Source organism: Urtica dioica, chromosome 4 (assembly GCF_054948205.1).
Source record: "Urtica dioica subsp. dioica isolate 48M chromosome 4, U.dioica_male_clone48M_v1_H2, whole genome shotgun sequence".
Lineage (NCBI taxonomy): Eukaryota > Viridiplantae > Streptophyta > Magnoliopsida > Rosales > Urticaceae > Urtica > Urtica dioica.
This window is the reverse complement of record NC_142759.1, coordinates 1,412,482-1,435,351: the sequence shown is the minus strand read 5'-3', so window position 1 is coordinate 1,435,351 and position 22,870 is coordinate 1,412,482. Positions and strand designations below refer to the sequence as shown.

Sequence of the window (22,870 nt, the reverse complement as noted above, 5' to 3'; positions counted from 1 at the left end):
ATTAATTAAAAACACCTCTTTATACTCTTCTTTCTTTTGTTCCCACACTTCACTTCTTCACATTCACATTATCTCTTCTCGAGCCACAGCTACACGACGAAAATACGCGAACTAGAAATTCGCAGATCTACGATCCAATCTCTCTCTCTCTCGATTTTGCAGGTACTTCTGAATAATATATGATTCATTCACATGTCGGTGTGCATCTATATAGAATATGCGTATATTTTGTTTGTTTTGGTTCTGGATCTGAATCGATCTGCTTAGAATTCGGTATAGATTTTGATCTGTGGTTTTCGTTTTTCGAAAAACAATGTTGCGCAAATGCCTGAAGACTAGAACAGTTTTTTTTCTTTTCTTTTTCTAATGGTACATTGATAAAGATAACATTTCCAGTGGTTAAAGAACTGGCATTTTCATTTTGACAGAGCTCGGAGGTAGGCATGTCTTCGAGGAGACCGCAAACGAATCAGAACCGCCGCGCCGGGAACTTTCCGTTCGCCGGGGCGTTGAATTCGAAGTCTAGGGCTTCTCCTTTGCTGTCGATAGGTCTCGTCGTCGTGGTAATAAAATTTTAGATTATTATTATTTTGTGATGATGAAAATGGCGTGCATTGTATCGAATTCTGAGTTTTGGTTGGTTTGATCTAAAATTACAGGGTGCGGTGCTTTTGATCACCTATGCTTACAGTGGCTCAGGTCCGCACACTTTTAAATTTGTCGATGCTTAGCAATTTTCTTTTCTTAAATCCATGTTTCTTTGGATTTCGATGACTTTTTTCAGTGGGATTGCAATGTTAAAACTTCTGGTTTTTGTATTATTTTTTCAGGTGTTTTCAAAGGGGATAAAATGGTCAGCAGGGTTGAAGGTAATCGCCCTTTTCCATCTATCATGATTGGGTTTTTTCATTTAAAAGGAAATATACAGCTCAAGCTCAATGTGTTTTGGAAAAAAAAAAAGATGGGGTGGAAGAAGATCTAGCCATTTTTGTGTATTTGTTGTATCCCAAGAGTCAATTTGAGATAAATTATGTAGCAAGAGTCGTGGTGATTCATTATTATATTTTTCAGGCGATTTTTCTTGTGCGTTCGAAGTCCAAAGAGCGATCCCTTTTCTCAAAAAAGCGTACGGTGACAGTATGCGAAAAGTCTTGCACGTCGGCCCCGACACTTGCTCGGTGGTTTCCTCATTATTGAAGGAAGAGGAAACCGAGGCATGGGGGATTGAACCGTACGATATCGAGGATGCTGATGCGAACTGCAAGAGTCTTGTGCAAAAAGGCATCGTCCGAGTCGCCGATCTTAAGTTCCCACTTCCGTACAGATCCAAGTCATTCTCTCTGGTCATTGTCTCAGAAGCTTTGGATTACCTCTCCCCGAAATATCTCAACAAGACCCTCCCAGAATTGGCAAGGGTGTCCTCTGAGAGTCTTGTAATCTTTGCAGGTAATCCCCTGAAATTTTTTATGCCGATGAGAATGCAATAGCTAAGATCATCCCAGGTATCGCTGCTTTTAATATTGTTATTTGGATAATATTGGGAGGTAGTTTACCATGTGTTCTATAGACCAGTCGAATAAGCCAAGATTATAAACTGATATCGTCAAACATGCTAGTTTAGAGAAGCCTATGGAAAAGGATCTGTTGCTGATAGTGAATTACAAATTAAAACACACCTTTCAGCTGTAGTATTTGGGTCATGCTTTGTTCTTATCTGTTTAAATCAATAGATGCATTATATTATATACTCTGTGTTTGGGTTATGATTTCTACGAGCATGTTATTTTGTTCTGGTAATCACGAATTTAATGTTTTCCATCCATTTTCGTACATAGGTTACCCTGGGAAGCAGAGAGCTAAACTTCCTGAGCTCTCAAAGTTTGGACGCCCTGTAAGTGACATATGCTTATTGTGATGCATTATTTATTTACTTATTTTATTTTATGCAGCAGTGTTAAAAATTATGCTAATAGTGATTCGCGTTCATACGAATTTTGCTAATAGTTGTCATCACTGAGTATATGCAATTGATAGGCGGTCTAGCAAAAGGAATTCCATCAGTGGATTATAAGTTATGTTGAATTCGATCTAATCTGACTTAAGATGGTAAAATTAATAAGGATTTGTAAAGCCAGTCTGGAACAGGAAGCTTTAATTTCTAATTGGAATTCTGTTAGTGAACTGTAATAAGAAATTACTAGTTAGTTAAATCCACTAAGCATTAAGATGTCAAAAATAAAATAAAATACTTGGCCTTAAAAGAAAAGAGGCATGGGACAAGACAGGTATTTCTTGAGTTAAATTGGGACGTGTCCATCATGTAAGAACAACACTCTTGAAATCTTGCAACTATCTTTGTATTTTCATGTTTTGTTAGTCTTGAATTACAAAGGTCTAATCAAATTCATAATGAAACCAGAACATATCACAAATTGAACGGAATTCCAAGCATCAAAGAAACAAAAGAAGTAACATGTCAAAATCTGTAGCTTGATATTATCCATGGCTGGATACAGGATCCACATGTTACACTTCTTAAAGTAGACTTATGTTCGGCTAGAGATTTAGAAGTTATATGGATTAGTATATCCTGGAAGTTATGTGGTTTGTTCTTATGGTGTTTATTTTTCTGGGTTTAGGCCAAAATGAGAAGCTCGTCTTGGTGGATTCGATTTTTCGTCCAAACAAGCTTGGAAGAAAACGAAGTCGCCATCAAGAAGTTTGAACAGGCTGCGTCCAAGAAGTTGTACGAGCCAAGCTGTCAATTGTTTCACCTCAAGTCCTATAACTAATCTGTGAATTACAGTGCCGATTCATTCACGATTTTTGCGTGAATTAAAGGCCACCGAAAAAAAAACACGAAGACAGGTCGATTAGGCGTGTAAGAAATGCCCGGCTTTTAGGTCATTCATTATATTGATTATTGAGAAAAGTTAAAAGAGTATCCCCCTGCTGTATTGTCTGTTCAACCTCTTCACGGTTGAGTTTTACTTGATTTGATTCATGAAAGTATAGGCTGATATTATAGTTCTATTTATGAACCAATTATAAATTAAGAATTTTGTTTCCTAGTACTTTTTTTTTTACCAGTGATCTACTCACTTTTTTTTTATCCATTCAATGTTGATGAATAAATTAATTTATAGAGAGAAATCACATTTAACATGTTACAAATTCAATAATAAACAAACCCTAAAAATGTTTTCAGTCACCAAAAATCCCCGCAGGAGCAATGCCCTTCTTTGAAGCAATGAAACCGGTGGTTGTCTCTCACCGTGATTTCTCTTCCGGTCACAGCAGATATAAACTTGATGGCGTTGTGGCAATCCCCGCATATCCGGAGATTCTTCACCACGAGAATCGGCTCTCCTTCTCCGGTTGATATGAGCCCGAACGCGACCGCGAGCTTCTCGCTGTGGTGTCCGAGCCTCGCCTCAGTCTCTCCCTCCACCGCCTCGTCCTCCTTCACGTGGGCCCACCTCGGGTCCACAACGTACCCGACCCGCCCGATCCTCGTCATCATCTCGGCCAAGTAAGCGTGGATCTCCCTTATCATCGGGTGAGAACTGTCCTCGGCCACGAAATAGTGTACCCGCTTCCCCACCTCGATCCAGCTGCAACCGGGCTTTTTCCTCACCCTACGGGCCCGCATGGCCCGCCTAACTCCGGCGGCCTCGGCCCATTTCCCGGCCCGAGCGTACATGTTCGCGAGAACCACATACGGCAAAGCATTCGTGGGCTCGAACTCAACGAGCCGGTCCGCGACTTTCAGAGCCAGCTCGACTTTCCCGTGCTTTTTGCAGGCGCCGAGCAACGCGGCCCAGCCCGCGAAGGAGGGCACGAACGATGCGGACTCGACGAGCTCCTCGGCCTCGTCGAGATTCCCCGTCCGGCCCAGGAGATCGACGAGGCATGAGTAGTGGATCGCGTCCGGCTCGATCCCGAACCGGCTCTTCATCGACTCGAAATGCTTTCGACCCTCCTCGGCCATCCCGGCGTGGGCGCAGGCCGAGAGGACCGAGACGAAGGTCGAGCCCGTGGGCCCGATCCCGGCCCGGACCATCTCGTCGAAGAGGCTTAGCGACTCGGCGCCGAGGCCGTGCTGCGCGTACGCCGCGATCATCGAGTTCATCGTGACCTCGTTGCGCTCGGGCATCCCGTCGAAGATCTTCCTCGCGTCCCGGAGATTCCCGGACCTCGAGTACATCGTCACGAGGGCGTTGCTCACCGAGAGCTTCCCCGGCGTGATCTCCGATTTGATCGCTAAGGAGTGAATCTGCTTCCCTTGTGAGGGCGACGAGAGATTCGAGCACGCGATGATCGCACCGGAGAAGCTCGAATCGTCCGGAAAATGTCCCGCCCGTCTCATCTCGAGGAAGCAATCGATTGCCGCCACGGAGAAGTCAGGGTTCCGAGAGTAGCCCGTTATCATCGCGTTCCACATAATCAAATCCGGCGAAACCGCCTCCTCGAATATCTTCTCGAACCATAACGCCCCGCCGGGTAACTTGGAATACAAGTCAAGCAACCCGCTCCCCACGTGGGCGTTCAAATTAAACCCGGACTTGATCGCCCTGGCGTGAAACTGAAGCCCGGCCGGCGAACCCTCCATGGCAGTCAAAAGGCTCGCGAGCGTGAACACATCGACAACCCTCGAGCCCCTCGTTCGGACCATCTCCTGAAACATCCGAGCCGCTCCGAGCCCGTCTCGGTTCCTCCCAAGAGCCGCGATCATCGCGTTCCACGACACGTTGTCTCTTCCAAACCCCTGCATGGACCGAAAAACCCGCTCTGCCTCTCGAATCTCCCCGGATTTTCCATAGCAAGTGAGCAAGGAATTGCTCACGGAGGGGAATCGATCGAACCCGCCAGAGACCGCCACCGAATGAAGCTGCCGGACCGTGGCGCCACCGCTACTGCCGGAGCAGGCCGTGATGGCGGCCGAGAGAGTGAAGTCGTCAGCGTCAATTCCGGCGCCTCTCATGGCGGAGAACAGCCGGAGAGCCTCAATGGCGTCTCCAGAGCCAGCATAAGAGGTGATGAGAGTGTTGTAAGAGACTGAGTCTGGTTGGGGAATTTCGTCGAACAGCTGGCGTGCGAGGTGAGTCATGGAGTTAGCGGTGTAGGCCGCGAGGAGGGCATTGAAGGTGAAGACGTTGGGATTTAGGGTTCCGGCGAAGGTCCGGCGAGCCGATTGGAGGAAGCCGCATTTGGAGTAGAAGATGATGAAGTGGTTGGAGAGGTAGGTCGTGTGAGGGACGAGTGACTTGAGGTACAAGGCATGTAGTGATTTCCCTCTCAACGTCTCTCTCTCGGCTATGCATGTTTTCAAACGTTGGCCAAAGTTTTGGATGTTCCACGAATATTGGCTCATCTATTAGATACCCAAAAAGAAAAGAAAATGTTGCTCCAATCTAATTTGTTTGGGTTGAAATCCGAGTGATTTCCGTTTGGGGAATTGTCATGAGCTTTGCTGTGCATTGCAATCTATGGCTGTTGGGCTCATGATGGGCTTTTCTTAACGTTTATACAGTCCATTTATTCTATGTGGATAACATTGGGTTGAAGAAAATTTCAAGAAAAAACCAAATATTACAAAGAAACCAAAATAGGGAGACATATGTCTAACATATAATTTTGAAGAGTTTAATTTTATAGAAATGAACATCAATAATATTTTTTTTACCATATTTTATAAATAAAAAATAATTAAATTTAACATATATAATTATCAAAATATTATTTTTTCCTTCCAAAATTAAGAGTATTTTATGAATAAAATATCACAAAATGCATTATTTTATGACGACTTGCATCATGAAACACAATTTTTGGACCAAAACAATATTTTCACATCTGGTAAAAGAACTTTTTAGTATTATTATTTTATATTACCTTTAATCTTAGGAATAGCATTTCAACGTAATTAGCTTAAAAGATACCGCTATTATACTATACATTTACTCTTCTACTCATGTTGCGAGTCGGATATTTGTATTTCATCTAAACCTTTGCCAAGCTTCATTTTTCACAGACTTCCTTTCTCGGAATATCTTATTATAATATGATTGCTCATGCAAGTTGTTCCAAAACTCGATTGAGTTTGATAATAGTATTTAAGTCGGAATATCATAGAGGATAAAGTTCTCCACATTCTAATGAAATTGACCATTTTAGAATTTAAGAAATTAACTGTTATATTTAAAATTCTTCAATATCGTCCTCTTCCCTTCCCTGACATTAAAGATAACTATTTGCAAACGATTATTTACACAAGCAATATATATATATATATATATATATATATATATATATATATACATTTTTTTTCTTCTTATTATTTGTATCATATGTATAATGTAATGCACACTTGAGTTGTGCATCGAAACAACTAGTGAAGACGATACTATAGTATAGGTACTTACCAAATAAAATAATGTAAAAAAACGATACAAATACTCACATCACATAACATAACATATCACAATACCCCACATAATTCAAAAATCATTTGTAATATCGACATTCATTATATTTCAATCTCACCAAACCCTAGTCTCCCATATGAAACCACCACCACTAATCTTCCAAAATTTTGGCATATCCACATATAAAGATATTTGAAAATAGTATTTACACATAAGCAGAGAAAGACAAAGATTCAGACAGCATCTTTGCTAGCCGAGAGAGAAATGGGAACACATGTTTAGCAAAGAATGGGCCCATTTATTAGTTGGTCTGGGCCCAATGGCCCTTTTCAGCCTTTGGCAGAGATTTTGATTTCAGCCTTGAAGCTCACATTTTCTTAGTCTCTCTTTCAACTCTCCGTTTATATATGAAACCTATAGATATAGCTGTCAAGAAGTCTCTAGTTGATAATATGATAATAAGTTAGAAAGTCGGAGTAATTGGCGTTTCTGATTCTTATAGTGCCCATAGGCATCCCATACCGGCTGTCTTAAACTTGTCGGTTAATTCAGTACTTCTAATGGGCCTCCAATTCTCACATTCTGTCCCAATTGTGTTTTTGAGTGTTTTTTTTTTTTTTTGTTATGGCCCGATTGAACAGGCCCTTTTGAGGAAATTAGAGAGAGCTAGCCTAGCTAGTTTTTCTTGTTTCATTTATTTTATTTATTTATTTATGTTGCAAGTCGTTACAATAATAAAATTGAAGAAGATAACACTAATAATTGATAACATGCTTGTGATTGTGAATATGATGACTTAAGTGTGTTGAGTGAGTATAGGCCTTGTGAAACGGATATTCACATTTTATACCATATATAAGGACTCAAACGTCATTTCTCAAAAGATTAGAAGTGAGGTACCAATAATAGTGATGAACATTGTAAACAAATAAATTGTTGCAAAAAAAAAATGATGAGCTGGTATTAATTGGGAAAGAGAGAGAAAGCTAGGTAAGGTAGTAGCTATATAGCACTATTATTAGGGGGGATATATATGTATACTGTATATGTATGTAATACTACACAATAAACACGCATTGAAGCAAATATGTCAAGATAAGACTCGCTTTCAAGGTGGGTTGTGATGAGTCCCCATATGAGAAGCAATAGGGCAAACAAACATTGACTTACTTGTGTGTGTAATGTAATGTGAGAGATTGCTTGATATGGATGGGTGTTTCAAATAATTAGCGAAGTGTAGGGCTAATAAATGAGACCCTCTTTTCTGTGCTTATTTCACAACCTTCCATGCTTGACTGTTTAGTTTACCCTTCAATTTCAACTTGAAAACTCTGGCCCAGTTTTTTTTTTTTTTTTTTTTTTTTTTTTTTTTTTTTGTTGAAAAGTTTGTGATATGATCAGTGAGCTACGAGACAAATAATTCCATCTGGGTATGAAAGTGAAGCCTAGCATATATATATATATTTTCTTCTTTGCAGGACCAGGAGTTTTCTTCAATTCAACATTTGCTCTCTGTCTAATTTTGTCTCATCTCTTCATAAATAATAAGCGACTTTGAACAACTTGCTTCACTGTCTAAACTAAATTGGACCGATCGACTTTGAACACTGGTTGATTTATTCATGCATGTATAGCCAAATAAGGCTTATTTATTGTCTTAATTTCTCATATATCCATACAATTAATTTCATCCCTGCCGGGTCTATTATTTATTTATATTTTTCAAAATTATTTATGTGTATATTGTACGTACGTAGTGACGAATGAGCGCTGGCTAAATTTTGTGACAACAATATTTAGTAGTTCTATAGGAGATAGTTGGGATAGTTTACATATTAATTGCCTATATATATTTATATAAGGGTATGTGTTAAGTTAGATTAATGTACATGAACATGCATATAATATTGGAAGTGTTTCTTACTCTATAATTCAGGAAGAGAAAGTATGTGTGGTCAGATATGACTATCTATCTATTTACATTGATAATTTCAGGTATATCCATGTCACGTACATTTTCCACTATACCATGCATGAACCACTGAAATAACTTGATATGCTTTGCAGTACAAAATCTTTTGTTAGCTTTTTTTAGCCAATAAATTGGTATATACACAACCTATATATGTAAAGATAATGCTTAACTCTTAGTGTTTTATATGTGCGGTACAAATGTGGCTTTTATTTCTTAAGGTGATTATACCAACCCAATTGGATAAGAACCGGTTTGGCCAAAAGAAAATATCCAGTTTTGGAAAATAATTAGCGATCATCATTCATGGTCACATTTCTATGGAATCATATTCAACCTTGAATCTCTTTTTCAATGCATAACTGTTTGCGCATGTGTGATGTGGATATGATTCAAATATTTTTGGTATTTATTATTAATATATTTAATATTCAATATGTATGTACAAAATACATGTAGCGACAAATGTTGACCAGGGTGATGTAAGGTTTTATTTTATAGATAATATTATAACCAAATTTCTTAATAATTCAAATAAAAGACCACATGTACATGGTAAGCTTTTGTTTAGCTAGCATTTATATATTACACAATGCCATAAAATTCAACACAATTTTCCTTGCTCCTTCCACAGAAAGACTAAGAATAACCATGACTGAGCTACGAAAGATAATAATAATAATAATAAATATATTGCATATTTTTTTAAAGCCGTTTATCATTAAAATAACTTAAAAGTCAAAGGTTGGACTTCAAACCATTGACAATAATTTTGCTGGATTAACTTAGTCAATACTACGAGAGTGCAAAATGCAAAAGAAAAATCAACAAATTTAGGAATTTTGAATAAACAAACAAAATCACAATAACTACGTTAAAAAGTGAGAATCTTTCTCTCTCTGAAGAGGGGTAGATGTTAAAGAAATTCTTTGTAGGGGCAGTTATGAAAAAAATATAACTTTCGACTAATATATATATATATATATATATATATATATATATATATATATATATATATATATATATATATATATATATATATATCGCAGGTAAAATATACGATTTCAAAAATTTGAGAAGGCATTTGCCTCCCGGGGCATCACGTGGCTCCGCCCATGCTCTCTCCATTAATTTCTGATTCGGATTTGGTAGGCGTAATTTTCGTTGACCCCTATTATTAAGTTACCTAAAAAAAATCACAAATATATACCTATATTGACAATGAACACTAGTGTGTATATATATATATATATATATATATATATATATATATATATACATTAAGATTTTTTTAATTCAATACATTGATATAAATAATATATATAGATCGAGAGAGATGATATATCATATACAATATATGTATATATATATATATATATATATATATATATATGCATATAATTGGGGCCTAGGGTATTTAAAAAAAAGGAAGCAAGTTGTTAATGAAATTGTCTCTCATAGGAATAGAGTTATAACGTGTGTGCCACGTTAGGTGTCACCCAAAGGACCGCGAGTTTTAGATGGTCCCTTGAAGCATTTGTGATTGTGGGTTTTATATGGGTACGCCTTGGGAGGCACTTCAACGAGGCTCTCACATGCCCTAATATCCCTCCCTCTCCCACAGGCCACGTGGCCCCCCTCTTCCATTATTTTTATTATTATTTTGACAATTACATACAAAATCACAATTAAATAACGAACATATAATATGTCATCTAGTTAGTTATTATTAGTTATGCTCAAATTTGATTTTCTTCTTATATATTTAAAGATAAAAAAATATAACGGATTAGGTCACTTGAAATGTTAATAACGTTTCAAATATAGTCACTGAATCTAACGTGACAATGTTAATTTATATATTTTTTTATAATTCAAATATTTTTGTATCGTTAATAACTATTTCACAAAATTAACAAAACGTTGATCATTAATCAAAATTTAAGTTTGTACGTTGTTAATCAGCTACATACACGTCATTTTCACTAAAAAAATTGCATCAACATTTGCACTTGATTGAGATAATATGAATATAATTAGGATATATTCTTGCTAGAGCCATAAAACTGAATGGTTTAATTGTATGATTATTATAAGCACATCATAAACTGTGTCATTCTAATACATGCTTGTCGTGTTACCTAGACAATTAAATGAGTTATTTTTAGGTCCATTAGCTATATAACTATATATACAATTTCACATTGTTATATAGTTAACGTTTCGTAAATCTTAGGTAAATAGCCAACGTTTCGTAAATATCCACGTCCATATATTTACAAGTGTAAATTAAAGTAATTAATATCCCACCATTTTATTTCAATAAAAGGACAACTCAGGAATGACACGTCATATTTATGGATATTTATTTGAGACTTACGAAACAGTTGCTATATAGCAATCCTAAACGTTTTAATTGGCTTGTCACCTAATTTTTTGTTATTTTTATTATATATATATATATATATATATTACATAAATAAACACATACATATTGTGCAATGTTGCATCATCACGTGACTTGACATTCAATATTACGTTTTTGCCATCGTCAATCAATGATATGTGCAACGTTATTTATGATGAACCTAGCCAACATAGATCACGATATTCTTTCAAAATGTTTTTTTTTTGGCTAAATATATTAATTCTTTCATTTTTAAGAACATCAATATTGTAATAACATTTAATGAAAATTTAAATGTATGTATGATACGGCTAGTCGTCTATATATCAGACAGAGGATAAATGGTTTTAATTATAATAATAATGTCTAATTAATTAATTAATTTATTATCCAGCTGTAAATTAAAAAAGTACGCCTTCATATCCTAATTAATTAAGAAAAACTTAGGGACAATTATATATCTCGTCAAGCGAGATGTCTTCGCAAGTAGTTGCACAAGTTGTTTTCGTGTCGTTGGTCAATCCAAAAAAAATTGTCACAAATTAATTACATCAATCAGATCGTTGTAGCCCATGCTTAGGAATACATGGGTATTCTATTAACAGAGTGGTCCATCTATGTATATTTATGTACGCTACAACATATATCTCTGGATAAATACTATATATTTTTATATTTATGTAGCTAATGCCATGAAAAAATCAATTAATTTAGACAGCTTGACTCATGCATATGCACAACCATGCCCTTATTAATGAATACTTGATCATCTTTAGCAAGTCATTTTCCAATAGTGACTTTTAGTACCTTTCACACGAATTACCTTTATTTTATTTATATAAAAAAAATAATGCCATGTATACTAACTATCTCTTGACAATATATAATGGATAATCTTATTATGCATTTTATTATTTTCTGGAGTGTCAACTTCATGGATTACTTCGTTATATTATATATTGCATGCGGATATATTCAACCCACGACCAAATTCTAAGTTGAATATCAATGAAGTCAATGTTACCTTGTTCACAAAGAATTAGCGATAGCAATATTAAAATTTTCAACATATAATCCAATTAACAGACCAAACATTTGAAAGTGACACTATAAATATATGTATTGATAATTGATAATTTAATTGGATTAAAATAAAACGGTTTTTATGATCGATAATAAAGTACGTTTCGTTTTAAAGTGCTGTGAAGACATTCAAGAACTCATGAATAAATAAGTGTGTTTGATGTGCAACTCAATGTAATGGCCAGGTTTATGATCCGAAATCACAAATTTATTTACCATTGATGTATTGGGAAGAAAACGACCATAAATTTACTATAAAATTATGAAATTGAACGGAAAAATAACCTAAAAAATATAACATGTAAATAAAATACTATAAACGAGATTAGTTTTATTTTTCCGGGACAGTTACTGTAGCACGTGTATGGTGTATCCAAGACAATTTAACCACGCAATAATTGAGCACTATTTCCGACATTTTTTTTTTATTAAGATAAAATTCGTAATGGGGTACAGTTAAAAAGTGATGAATCGGATTTTTTTTTTAACACAACATGATTTTTATCCTTAAATGTGTAATTGTTTTGCAGTCAATTGTCTTTTCATATATTAAATACACACACCCACACATATAATATACATGTAATTATATATATATATATATATATATATATATATGTGTATATATATGCACGTCGTTGAGCAATTAATTTGTGAAAATTTTATAGTTGTCTTAAAGTCAAATATATCCCCACCCTCTTTCAGTAAATAATGATAACGTTACTTCATACGTGTTCCTCGCTGTAAATGATTTCATCTTCAAACTTCAAACTGTGGTAGCTAGCGTGGTCATTGATATATTAACTTATTTGTGAAAAGTGCATAATTGCCTAAAGCCTTAAGGTCAAATATATCCACACCCTCTTTCAGTAAAAAAAAAAAAAAAAAAAAAAAAAGAGTGATAATATTTGTCATAATTCATATATACATAATAAAACTTATAAAACTTTTAAAATATAAGTGACTCAATACACTAACTTATAAAACTTTGACTATTTTATTAGACACTTAGTTTGTAGTTTGAATTGACTAAGTATATACATAATAAATATTTATATACATATAATATTTTGCTGTCGTATACATTTATATAGTATTTGTCATCCAGTCTATCATGTAGCGAGTTCCTTCTTTCATTAACTACAGGAGGATATATTTGGTAATTTATACATATGTATATTGGGCTCCGTTAATTTCTTTTTGTTTCCAATATTGAAGTCAATATGTTCACATACATATCTCAAGTGATGACGTCATGTAATGAGATAGAACAATATAACGAAGACTAGCTAGTCTAATTACTACTACTACGTACCTTAAAAAGGAATATTGCATGCACAACCTTCGAATATCAGTTAGTTTGTATGGACATGTATAGTAAGTTTATATAAGTTACGGCACCATTTTGCATGGTCACTTTTGGCGAATTTCAAAACGGTCAAATCATGTACGCTATGTATTTACTCCTCAAAGTGGCTGTACTTATTTATTATAGGGCGTTGTTTGTTCAAAATGTCATTACTTATAAAACAATAAAATATACAGCTATACGTTATTTATATATTTATTTACCAGCTTCAATCAGGTTCAATTACAACGCTTCAGCATATCATGATTTAACTGAGATTAATGTGCTTCTTAATTAAATATGTACACAACTCATAAACATCTTGCACTATATAATTAAAGGCGCTCTACAATCATAACCTTCTTAAGTTTCCTCATTTGCATCTGATTTTTTTTTTTTTTTTTAAATTACCATCAAGTTCTTTGGTTGTAGAAGATCTCTTCTGAAAACAGTATAATCAGTTAAAAAAAAAAAAAAACTGATAAGCCACTAAAATAGGTAAGCGTATTAGTCAACCGTATTAATCAGTAAGCAAATTTAAAACTGCAAAAAAAAAAAAAAAAATCCGTTTAAGCACCTTGACACGTTATTGTTACTGGTTTGTTAGTTTATAAATTAAAGTCGATTATCTTTTTTTATTTAAAAATGAAAAGTTGCATCCCAGTAATCGCTATCACGGAAATCAACTGCATTTACTTGGACTAATTTAAATTTCTCAAGTCAAATGGCTGACAAAAGTACTACTTAAATTACTAATAAGGTAGTGAAGAGGGTATTCAGAAATTCCACGTAAATAATGAAGTGGTTCACCCTGTTAAATTTATTGTACACATTTATACCATCTCACAACTACTAACAACAAATTGAAAGTTTATTATAGAATACTGAGGATTTATAATATCATATAATGTAAAACCAGAGGAATCAATGGAACGTCGTAAATTTTGTTCCGAATTTTTGAACCAGAATTTTTGTTCCAAATTATAGATACATGAACACTATCGGAACAGAAATTTTGTTCCAACTGTACTGTTCTATAATATTTAATTTTGTTAATTACCTACGCCGAAAATTATATATATATATATATATATATACATATATAACAGTATCAAAACAGAATTACTATTCTGGTAATATTTTGAATTCTCTGTAAAAAAACATAATTAAGAATTTAAAAAATAAGAAAAACAAACTTTGAAAATTTCCCAAAAACTTTAAAATATTCGAGAATTCTATTTTTTTTTTTTTTTTGCGAAATCTTTTTGCAAGTGTTTTATTATTCTCTCTTTTTAATTTCAAGATCTTCCATATGTGATATGTTCCTTCCGGTTAATTTTGAATAATAATTCGTCTTCACTTTATCCTATAGATTCAGTCATAACATTTAATATAAAATTGAAGCATCTTAGCACATTCTAAGCACTTTTTGATATCTCTATATATTCGATATAGGAATATCCGATCAATCGGGTTGAGCGCCAAAAGAGTAAGATCATCATGAGCTGTCTTACACTTTAGGTTATTCATCACTTAACACCGTGTCTAATAGGCGCATTATAATTGACTATGAACTAATATATGTATAATGCTATAAATTGATTATAAAACTATTATTAATTAAGCTATAAACATAAAAGCCAAAGACAAGAAGAAGAAATAAAGGGTCTCCAAATCTGGGAGCGGACTAATATTTGCTTTTACACACCCATTGGCCCATCCGTATTCCACTCTAGCAACTCACCTACTTAATTTTAACCTTCTCTCTCTTTTTTATTTTATTTTATTTTATTCTTTTATCTCAGTTTGTAGATAGATATAAAATAGAGATTTGTAAGTAACTAGACCACTTTAAACATGTGATTTTGGATCTAGCCTATGTTTGATAATTTTTAGTGATATAGTCAAATGACTTATGTAACCAGGTCTGATTTGCCCTTATTTATTAACAAATTCGTCACTTTATCTCTCTTATTTTTTTTTCAAATAATTTTTTTGCATCAAAACTTCAAAAATTCGTATATTTCTCATACGAACTCGAAATTGAGTGATTTCAGATCCTACAAATTCGTGGCGTCGAGATCTTCAAAAATAGACCCATTGTGTTTGATGAAAAATTATGTTTAATGCATCATAGTTACGTTTCCATTTATTTTTTTGATAATTTTAAAAATTTCCAGTTATTTCCATATTTAAGGTAGTAACGTGATTTTTCTACATCTATGGTATTAAACATGATTTTTCATCAAACACAATGGATCTATTTTTGAAGATATCGGCGTCACGAATCCGTAGGATTTGGAATCACTCAATTTCGAATTCATATGAGATAGATATGGTTTTTTGAAGTTTTTATGTAAAAAAAAAGTGTAGGAAAAAAGTAAGAAAGAGAAAGTGACGAATTTGTTAATAAATAAGGGTAAATCAGACCTTAATTATTGCCACATAAGTCTGTTGGCTATTTCACTAAAAATTGTGAAACATAGGCTAAAAACAAATTTCATAGTTTCATTTTGGCTATTTCGCTACAGTGCCCTATAAAATATAGTCAGTATCTCTCGGTATTTTTGAGCAAGTCATCGAGTTGAATTTTAATTTTTCATTAATAAAATGAAACAATATTAATTTTAAGCTGTAAATAGCATTTTTATTATTTAATATTATTTTTCTATTGTAAAAATAATGTATTTAGTGATAAAATCATAAATATTGTATTTGAATTATTAATATTTAAATATTAATAGATGTGATTTTTAATTATATTCATTTATAACTAATATCTCACTAAAATCAGTATCAATATCAATAGCGGTATCCAAATTTTAAACCTTGGATATCTGACATTTATTTTTCTAAGGAAAGGAATCAATGAACTTACTCGTCTCTCTTGATTGATGACCTTTTTCTTACCTTCACAATATTTAAGTTGTTGGTGACTTATTCAACTGAGCTCTCTGACTTATTCTAATTATTATTTTACTTTTATAACCATAAAAAGTAGTAAAATCCGGTTACCATGTTACTCAAAATTAAGCCAATAAACAAAATCAGGTAGCCAAAAACAAAGGGCGGGCAATTGGTTAGTTCGTTGTTAAGTCTTTGTAATACTTCTTCATCCACCCACTTAAGGAAAATATCATAAACTCTCGATTTGTCTCAATGGCATAATATTACTTATATTACAAAATTTCCTCCAACTTTGCGTTTGTAATTTTTTTTTTTTATGTGTCATTTTGTTAACCTTTATGCATAATGTACTATTAAAATAACTTAAATTACATGAAATAATATTGATGAAGAATAAGAAGCAAGCACGAAGGCAAGTGCTCAGTGTTTAATTTGAAATGCACTTGTGATATTTATCGACGTCGATGGTTTTACAAGCAGGACAAGAAGAAATAATTTGAAAGCCGAATGAAGAAATAGAGGATAAAAGACTCCTTTGAATAAAAAAAATTTGTGCACTCGTAATTCCTGTTTCATCCTAGTTCATATTATTTGTATATATGTTTTGAGGATTTATATATCTTATTATTAAAAACAGATGCTACAAATATATATATATATATATATATATATATATATATATATATATATATGTACCTAGTTCATAAAAAAATTACAACATGCCTTCAGAATTAATTATATGTTCAAAGCATATAATTTTATTCAAAATATAAATGAAATTTATACCAAATACACATGCCAAACAAACAACAACAAAAAAAAAAAAAAAAAAAAACAGAATTGTGAATTGGAGAAAGAGCACTAAAAATCAAATATACAAATATTTCATACCAAAAGCAATCTATACTTAACATAGATGCCACTAAATCAAATTAGCAACGACCAAACTTTTAGTCTTATATACACTTTGGGTACAAACGTTAATGTTGTGGCAAAACTTTAAATTAATGTTTGAAATTGAAAGATAACCCACGCAACTCCACCGCCCAAAAGTACTCTACAACAGTTAAATACAAGATCATTGTCGATTTAAACGAATGATATAACCTTTCTACTTATATATAATATTCAGGAACAACCTCAAATGTAGTATAGTACAATTACAACTTTGTTACCAATAGGTTCATATATTTATTTTTGCAAGGGTAGATGAGAAAGGATAAGATATTTTCTTTGGTTAGAAATATCAGCGTCCTAAATATTCAGTCTCAAAGCCAAAGGTAGAAAAAGGGCGGTCTTACTCTTTGAGCATACACACTTTACATTTGTTTCTTCAAAGATGAAACATATTTGGAATATGGATAGTAATCCCAAATATTCCGCTATATAAATATATGAGGAGTGCATGATCAAATGTTTGATTTGGACCGACCTAGTTTTGGTGAAAATCTTTTGTCACAAGGTGACAATAATCTTTTATTGCCAACAGATTCTCACAAGGTTGACTTCCAATTCCAAAGTTTGTTTTAATAAAAACAAAGAAAGTAGAAAAACAAAAAAAGGCATAGAGGGAAAAACAATAAGAAATGGGAATTGCCTAAAAGAGTGAAGGAAATGGCAGACAGAGATTAGATGTGAGGAAGCAGATGGACCAATGTTGCCACAACGTAGGTCTTAGTTTGCATGGACCGTGTAGCCCACTCTAACCATTTTCTATGTGATTTCTTGTCGGTAACCACTTTCTAATATGTCATAACACACCCTTTAATCTTAATAACTCTTGTTTTTTCATATATATATATATATATATATATAATATACATATATATATATATATATATTTGGCTTAGGCTTCATTTATTTGGAATAATAATAATATAAATGATTTTAAAAATTCATAAAATTACTTTTTATTTAATAATTTTTTAAATTAATTTCCTTCGATAAGGTTATTAAAAAAAAAGCTCAATTTTTCTCTCATGCCAAATAAAATAAAATTAGTTGATTTTTGTGTGTTTTAAAGCAATGACAAAGTCAAACAGTGACTTAGATTTAATGTCAAATAAGACATTTTTATAAAAGCCCACGCGAGAGTATAATTATACGCATAGCGGCATAAATTATACGTGAGAGTTCAAGTTGAGAGTATTGCCATTTAGACTACAGACAACTCTCGGACGGTGACTAAAGCGCGTAACATTCTTGTCTCTCAGCACACATATGACATATCTTAGTTTCTATCAATAAATTAATTAATTAATCAAATACCAAGCAGAGAGAGAGAGAGAGAGACCTATCTTTTCTCTAGTCAAATGTATGTATGTTTTCCTTTTTCGTTTTTCTCCTTTTCATTTTTTTTTTAAATTGTATGTCTCCCTGATTTTCCACCGTGGCATTCATTTTATTTTCTTGTAAATAACCATAATAATAATAGTAGTAAAATATCACTCCTACGTATGCGCCTATAAATATGGTTACTACAATTGCAATAGACGTCTCGTCCCACTCCAGCAACTCAAAACAACACATCAAAATTCATAAACAAACTCATCATCATCTTCTTCTTCTTCTTCAATCTTCTCCTAATTCTCTCATTCTCCTCATAACCACTGTCACACACACTCACTGAACTCCAAAACTAGAATCAAGACAAAGAACACATATCAGAAAGGAAAATGTCTCTTTTGTCAACGAAGGCTTCGTGCAATAACCACGGCCAAGACTCGTCGTATTTCCTGGGTTGGGAAGAATATGAGAAAAACCCGTTCGACGAGGCCTCGAACCCGAAAGGGATAATCCAAATGGGCCTCGCCGAGAACCAGCTCTCCTTCGACCTTCTAGAAGCCTGGCTCGCCGCCAACCCCGACGCCGCCGGATTCCGCCGCGACGGAAAGTCAACGTTCAGAGACCTCGCGCTCTTCCAGGACTACCACGGCATGTCCTCCTTCAAATCCGCATTGGCCGACTTCATGTCCGAAATCCGCGGCCGCCGCGTCGAATTCAACCCCAACAACCTCGTCCTCACCGCCGGCGCCACGTCAGCAAACGAGACCCTCGTCTTCTGCCTGGCCGACCAAGGCGAGGCCTTTCTCCTCCCGACGCCGTACTACCCAGGGTTCGACCGAGACCTGAAATGGCGGACCGGAGCGGAGATCGTCCCGATACACTGCTCGAGCGACAACGACTACAAGATCACCGAGTCGGCTCTCTCCGACGCCTTCGACGAAGCCGAGAGGAGAGGCCTACGCGTCAAGGGCGTACTGGTCACGAACCCGTCGAACCCGCTCGGGACCACGCTGAGCGAGGAAGAGCTCAACCTCCTCCTCGACACGGCCGAGAGCCGGAAAATCCACGTCATCAGCGACGAGATCTACTCCGGGACCGTCTTCGACTCCCCCGGCTTCGTCAGCGTCATGGAAGTGCTCGAAGACCGCCACGTGGAGCTCAGGAAGCGCGTCCACGTGGTGTACAGCCTGTCGAAGGACCTCGGGCTCCCGGGGTTCCGCGTGGGAGCGATCTACTCCGGCGACGAAGAAGTGGTCTCGGCCGCGACGAAAATGTCGAGCTTCGGGCTCGTGTCGTCGCAGACGCAGTGCCTGATGGCGGCGATCCTCTCGGACAAGTCGTTCACGGAGAAGTACTTGTCGGAGAATCGGCGGAGGCTGAGGAAGCGACACAATCTGATGGTGTCGGGGCTGGGAAAAGCCGGGATCGGTTGCCTGAGGAGCAACGCGGGGTTGTTCTGCTGGGTGGACATGAGGCACCTATTGAGAGCCGCCACGTTCGAGGCGGAGATCGAGCTCTGGAAGAGGATCGTCTACGAGGTGGGTCTAAACATCTCTCCCGGGTCGTCGTGCCACTGCGGCGAGCCAGGCTGGTTCAGGGTCTGCTTCGCCAACATGTCCGAGGACACTCTCGAGACCGCCGTCAAGAGGCTCAAGGCTTTCGTCGACCAGCTCAACGCCGAGTTTCACCGAGCCGCCAAGGCCAAGAGCAGCCACCGCAGACGCTCCGTCTCGCAGTGGGTTTTCCGACTCTCTTTCGACGCCGGCGATCGCCAGCCCGAGCAAAGATAGTCTGGTCGTTTTTTTTTTTTTATCCACTCTCACACGGTCACTAAAACTCCAAAAAAAAAAAAAAAAAAAAGGGAAGAATTTTTTGCCAAGCTAGTTCATTGGTTTATATGGTGATCGATGATGATGCTATATGGTTATTATTTATTATTTTTAATGTTGATTAAGGGTAAGTTATAAGTTAATTAATTAGGGGTGTTAAGTGTAGGGGGATTTGTATGTACTGCACTCTGTCCTTTTTGTGGATTAGAAGTGGACGTATAGCAGTAGCAACATTTTGTGTAAAAGTGTTATTATTTTCCTCTCGTACAAAGAAAAAAAAAATCAAGGAATATATGTATTATTATCTGATGTAATTACGAGTTACTACATACTATTTTGTTATTATGAATGATAATATTATTATAGTTGATATAATTCACTCAAGTGAGTATATTTATATTGTAGATCATCGAAAACAAATCTTTTTCATTGGTACATTCCACTAATAATACTGTACTCTACTCATGCCATGTTTATGTGTGAACGTTATAATATTATATTATATATATAAAATATACATCTATGCAATACGTAAGTAATAACGCTGGCGGGTTTAGCGGCTCGTGCTGCCGACGACGACGAGGAGTTTTCATTATGCAATCATATATATATATATATATATATATATATATATATATATATATATATATATATATATATATATATGAAGTTTCAACCGACTATTTTATTATCAGCTCTCTTTTGATTATTGGTGAGTTGAGAAATGATTAGTGTATTCGTTACATATTTTTGAGCGCGTAAATAGGAGAGACGGATATTATGGAAGATTTCGCAATAATGGGTGGGTAGATTAAATTAAGGTTATAATTACTTCTGTGTTATAGATGGGGTCAGAAGCTACGATAGTCAAAGAGCTTATCATGATTTGCATTACGGTTTAGGGTTACAACTTCCGAAAGTATTATATATATATTTTTGGCATATCTATTAATTAATTTTTATTATTTATAAAGAGCTCCTCAAAACAATATATTGATAAAAATCAATGACTTAAATTATAAAAGTATCGCAAAGAAAATTCAAATTTTTTTACAGAAAGAAGATGAAAAGTGGACCACAAACAATTATGAATATAATAAAATAACTTGTGGATTACCCGTCTATATAGGTAACCAGTCAAATTACTACACAAATCACGAGCAGAAACGCCGGTCTTCGCCTGTTGCATATTGCGGTTTTAGGGGTCTTGTCTAACTAGATCCACAATCAAAGAAAATCATATCTTAGATCTGAGATTCAAATATGAAGAAATATTTAAAACCACTCCGATTAAAGATCGGGAAGTACAAAAGTTAGATCTAATAAGTCTGGATTTATCAAAACATAATTAAAAAAAGGCAAAACATGAAGAAAAAATAACGATGAAAAATACTTTCCCTTTTTCGGTCGAGAGTCAGTCTTCCATTGTTCTTCATATCTCAAGGGAGGTGACAACATCGAAGATTGAAAACCCAACTCTTGATTTTTTTTGGAAGATAAGTGTTCTTTTGTTTGATCTTTTCATTAATTAATTTTTTAAATCGGTTAAAATTAAGTATGAAAAATAAATAGAGATCTAATTTAACAAGAAAATAATTAATATTATGTTATCATTGACTATTTTACAATTTTTTATTTAAATAATGTATATGTTAATGAAACTGTAAAAAAAAAAAAAAAAAAAAAAATTCGATAGACGTCCTTCAATTAAAAAAATCAATTCAAAGGTCATCGAGGTTAACTGAATTTGCATTTTTCTTGCGGAAGACATGGCTAGTAGCCCTATAATCTTTCTTCAAAAGCAAATCAAAAGATTCAAGAAGACATGTTAATTGTATATAATAATTTTGTTGAAAGTTGAAATTGTCTCACGAGAAAGTGTCACTCACGAAATCCAAAAAGGAGCAAATATAATGGTATTTTAGCAATTTCTGTTTAGTATCTTAGTTGCTAATTAAATAATATCAACATTATCGATCAGTTTCGTATCATTTCACACATTGAGAAACGATATAATACATGTGATGTATTTTTTTTTTTTTTGGATAAAAAATACATGTGATGTATTAGTGTATGAATACATAGCACGTCATGATATTTATAAAATTATAATACATACTTACGTCCTAGAATTCATGATCAGCTAATAAAATTAATAGAAGATCACATGATATAGTGACGTGTAACGCGTTTATATTCAATTCTCCAACTTAAAATTATCCTCCCGAAAAATAGTGTTTATAACTTATAACTTTTAGATTGCTAATTTTGAGGAAACTATAAAGCATGTTTGCCAATACATTAGCACTTAGTCCTTTTTTAGGTTTATGACTCAAAGCTACACTTAAAAAATCATATTTTAAAGATCCATGGCTAAAAGATGCTAATCAGAAATATCTAAATGGACCATTTTGAGTGGATAATTTTACCGAAATTTGTCTTTACGTAAATTTACTTTGTATAAAAATATATCGTAAGACCTAACATAATGTATGATCATAAATCCTTAAAAAATGTATGATCATAAATCCTAAAAAAAAGTATGATCGTAAGATATTGTATACGATATACAGTAACACCTAAAAAAATCTATGATCATATAATAAGGTA

At 34.6% G+C, this 22,870-nt stretch overlaps 3 protein-coding genes across 4 annotated transcripts; 2 read left to right on the top strand and 1 right to left on the bottom strand.

Moving 5' to 3' along the window:
- Positions 1 to 3,084, top strand: LOC149399080 (putative pectin methylesterase CGR2). 2 transcript variants are annotated; one of them, XM_089611762.1, is made up of 7 exons: positions 1 to 162; positions 429 to 563; positions 660 to 699; positions 831 to 869; positions 1,072 to 1,446; positions 1,836 to 1,891; positions 2,640 to 3,084. In XM_089611762.1, the coding sequence occupies exons 2-7, from the start codon at positions 444 to 446 to the stop codon at positions 2,790 to 2,792; spliced, it is 783 nt and encodes a 260-aa protein (XP_089467888.1). In that variant the 5' UTR covers positions 1 to 162; positions 429 to 443; the 3' UTR covers positions 2,793 to 3,084. The 2 variants fall into 2 exon arrangements, with proteins under 2 accessions (XP_089467888.1, XP_089467889.1); XM_089611763.1 differs by lacking the exon at positions 1 to 162 and adding an exon at positions 253 to 273.
- Positions 3,085 to 3,151: 67 nt separating this feature from the next.
- Positions 3,152 to 5,506, bottom strand: LOC149399079 (Pentatricopeptide repeat (PPR) superfamily protein). Its single transcript, XM_089611761.1, has one exon. It carries the CDS (start codon positions 5,372 to 5,374, stop codon positions 3,209 to 3,211), a length of 2,166 nt encoding a protein of 721 aa, XP_089467887.1. The 5' UTR covers positions 5,375 to 5,506; the 3' UTR covers positions 3,152 to 3,208.
- A 13,102-nt stretch (positions 5,507 to 18,608) lies between these two features.
- Positions 18,609 to 20,632, top strand: LOC149399078 (1-aminocyclopropane-1-carboxylate synthase 3-like). The gene has a single exon (XM_089612681.1). It carries the CDS (start codon positions 18,821 to 18,823, stop codon positions 20,219 to 20,221), a length of 1,401 nt encoding a protein of 466 aa, XP_089468807.1. The 5' UTR covers positions 18,609 to 18,820; the 3' UTR covers positions 20,222 to 20,632.
- Positions 20,633 to 22,870: the final 2,238 nt, after the last annotated feature.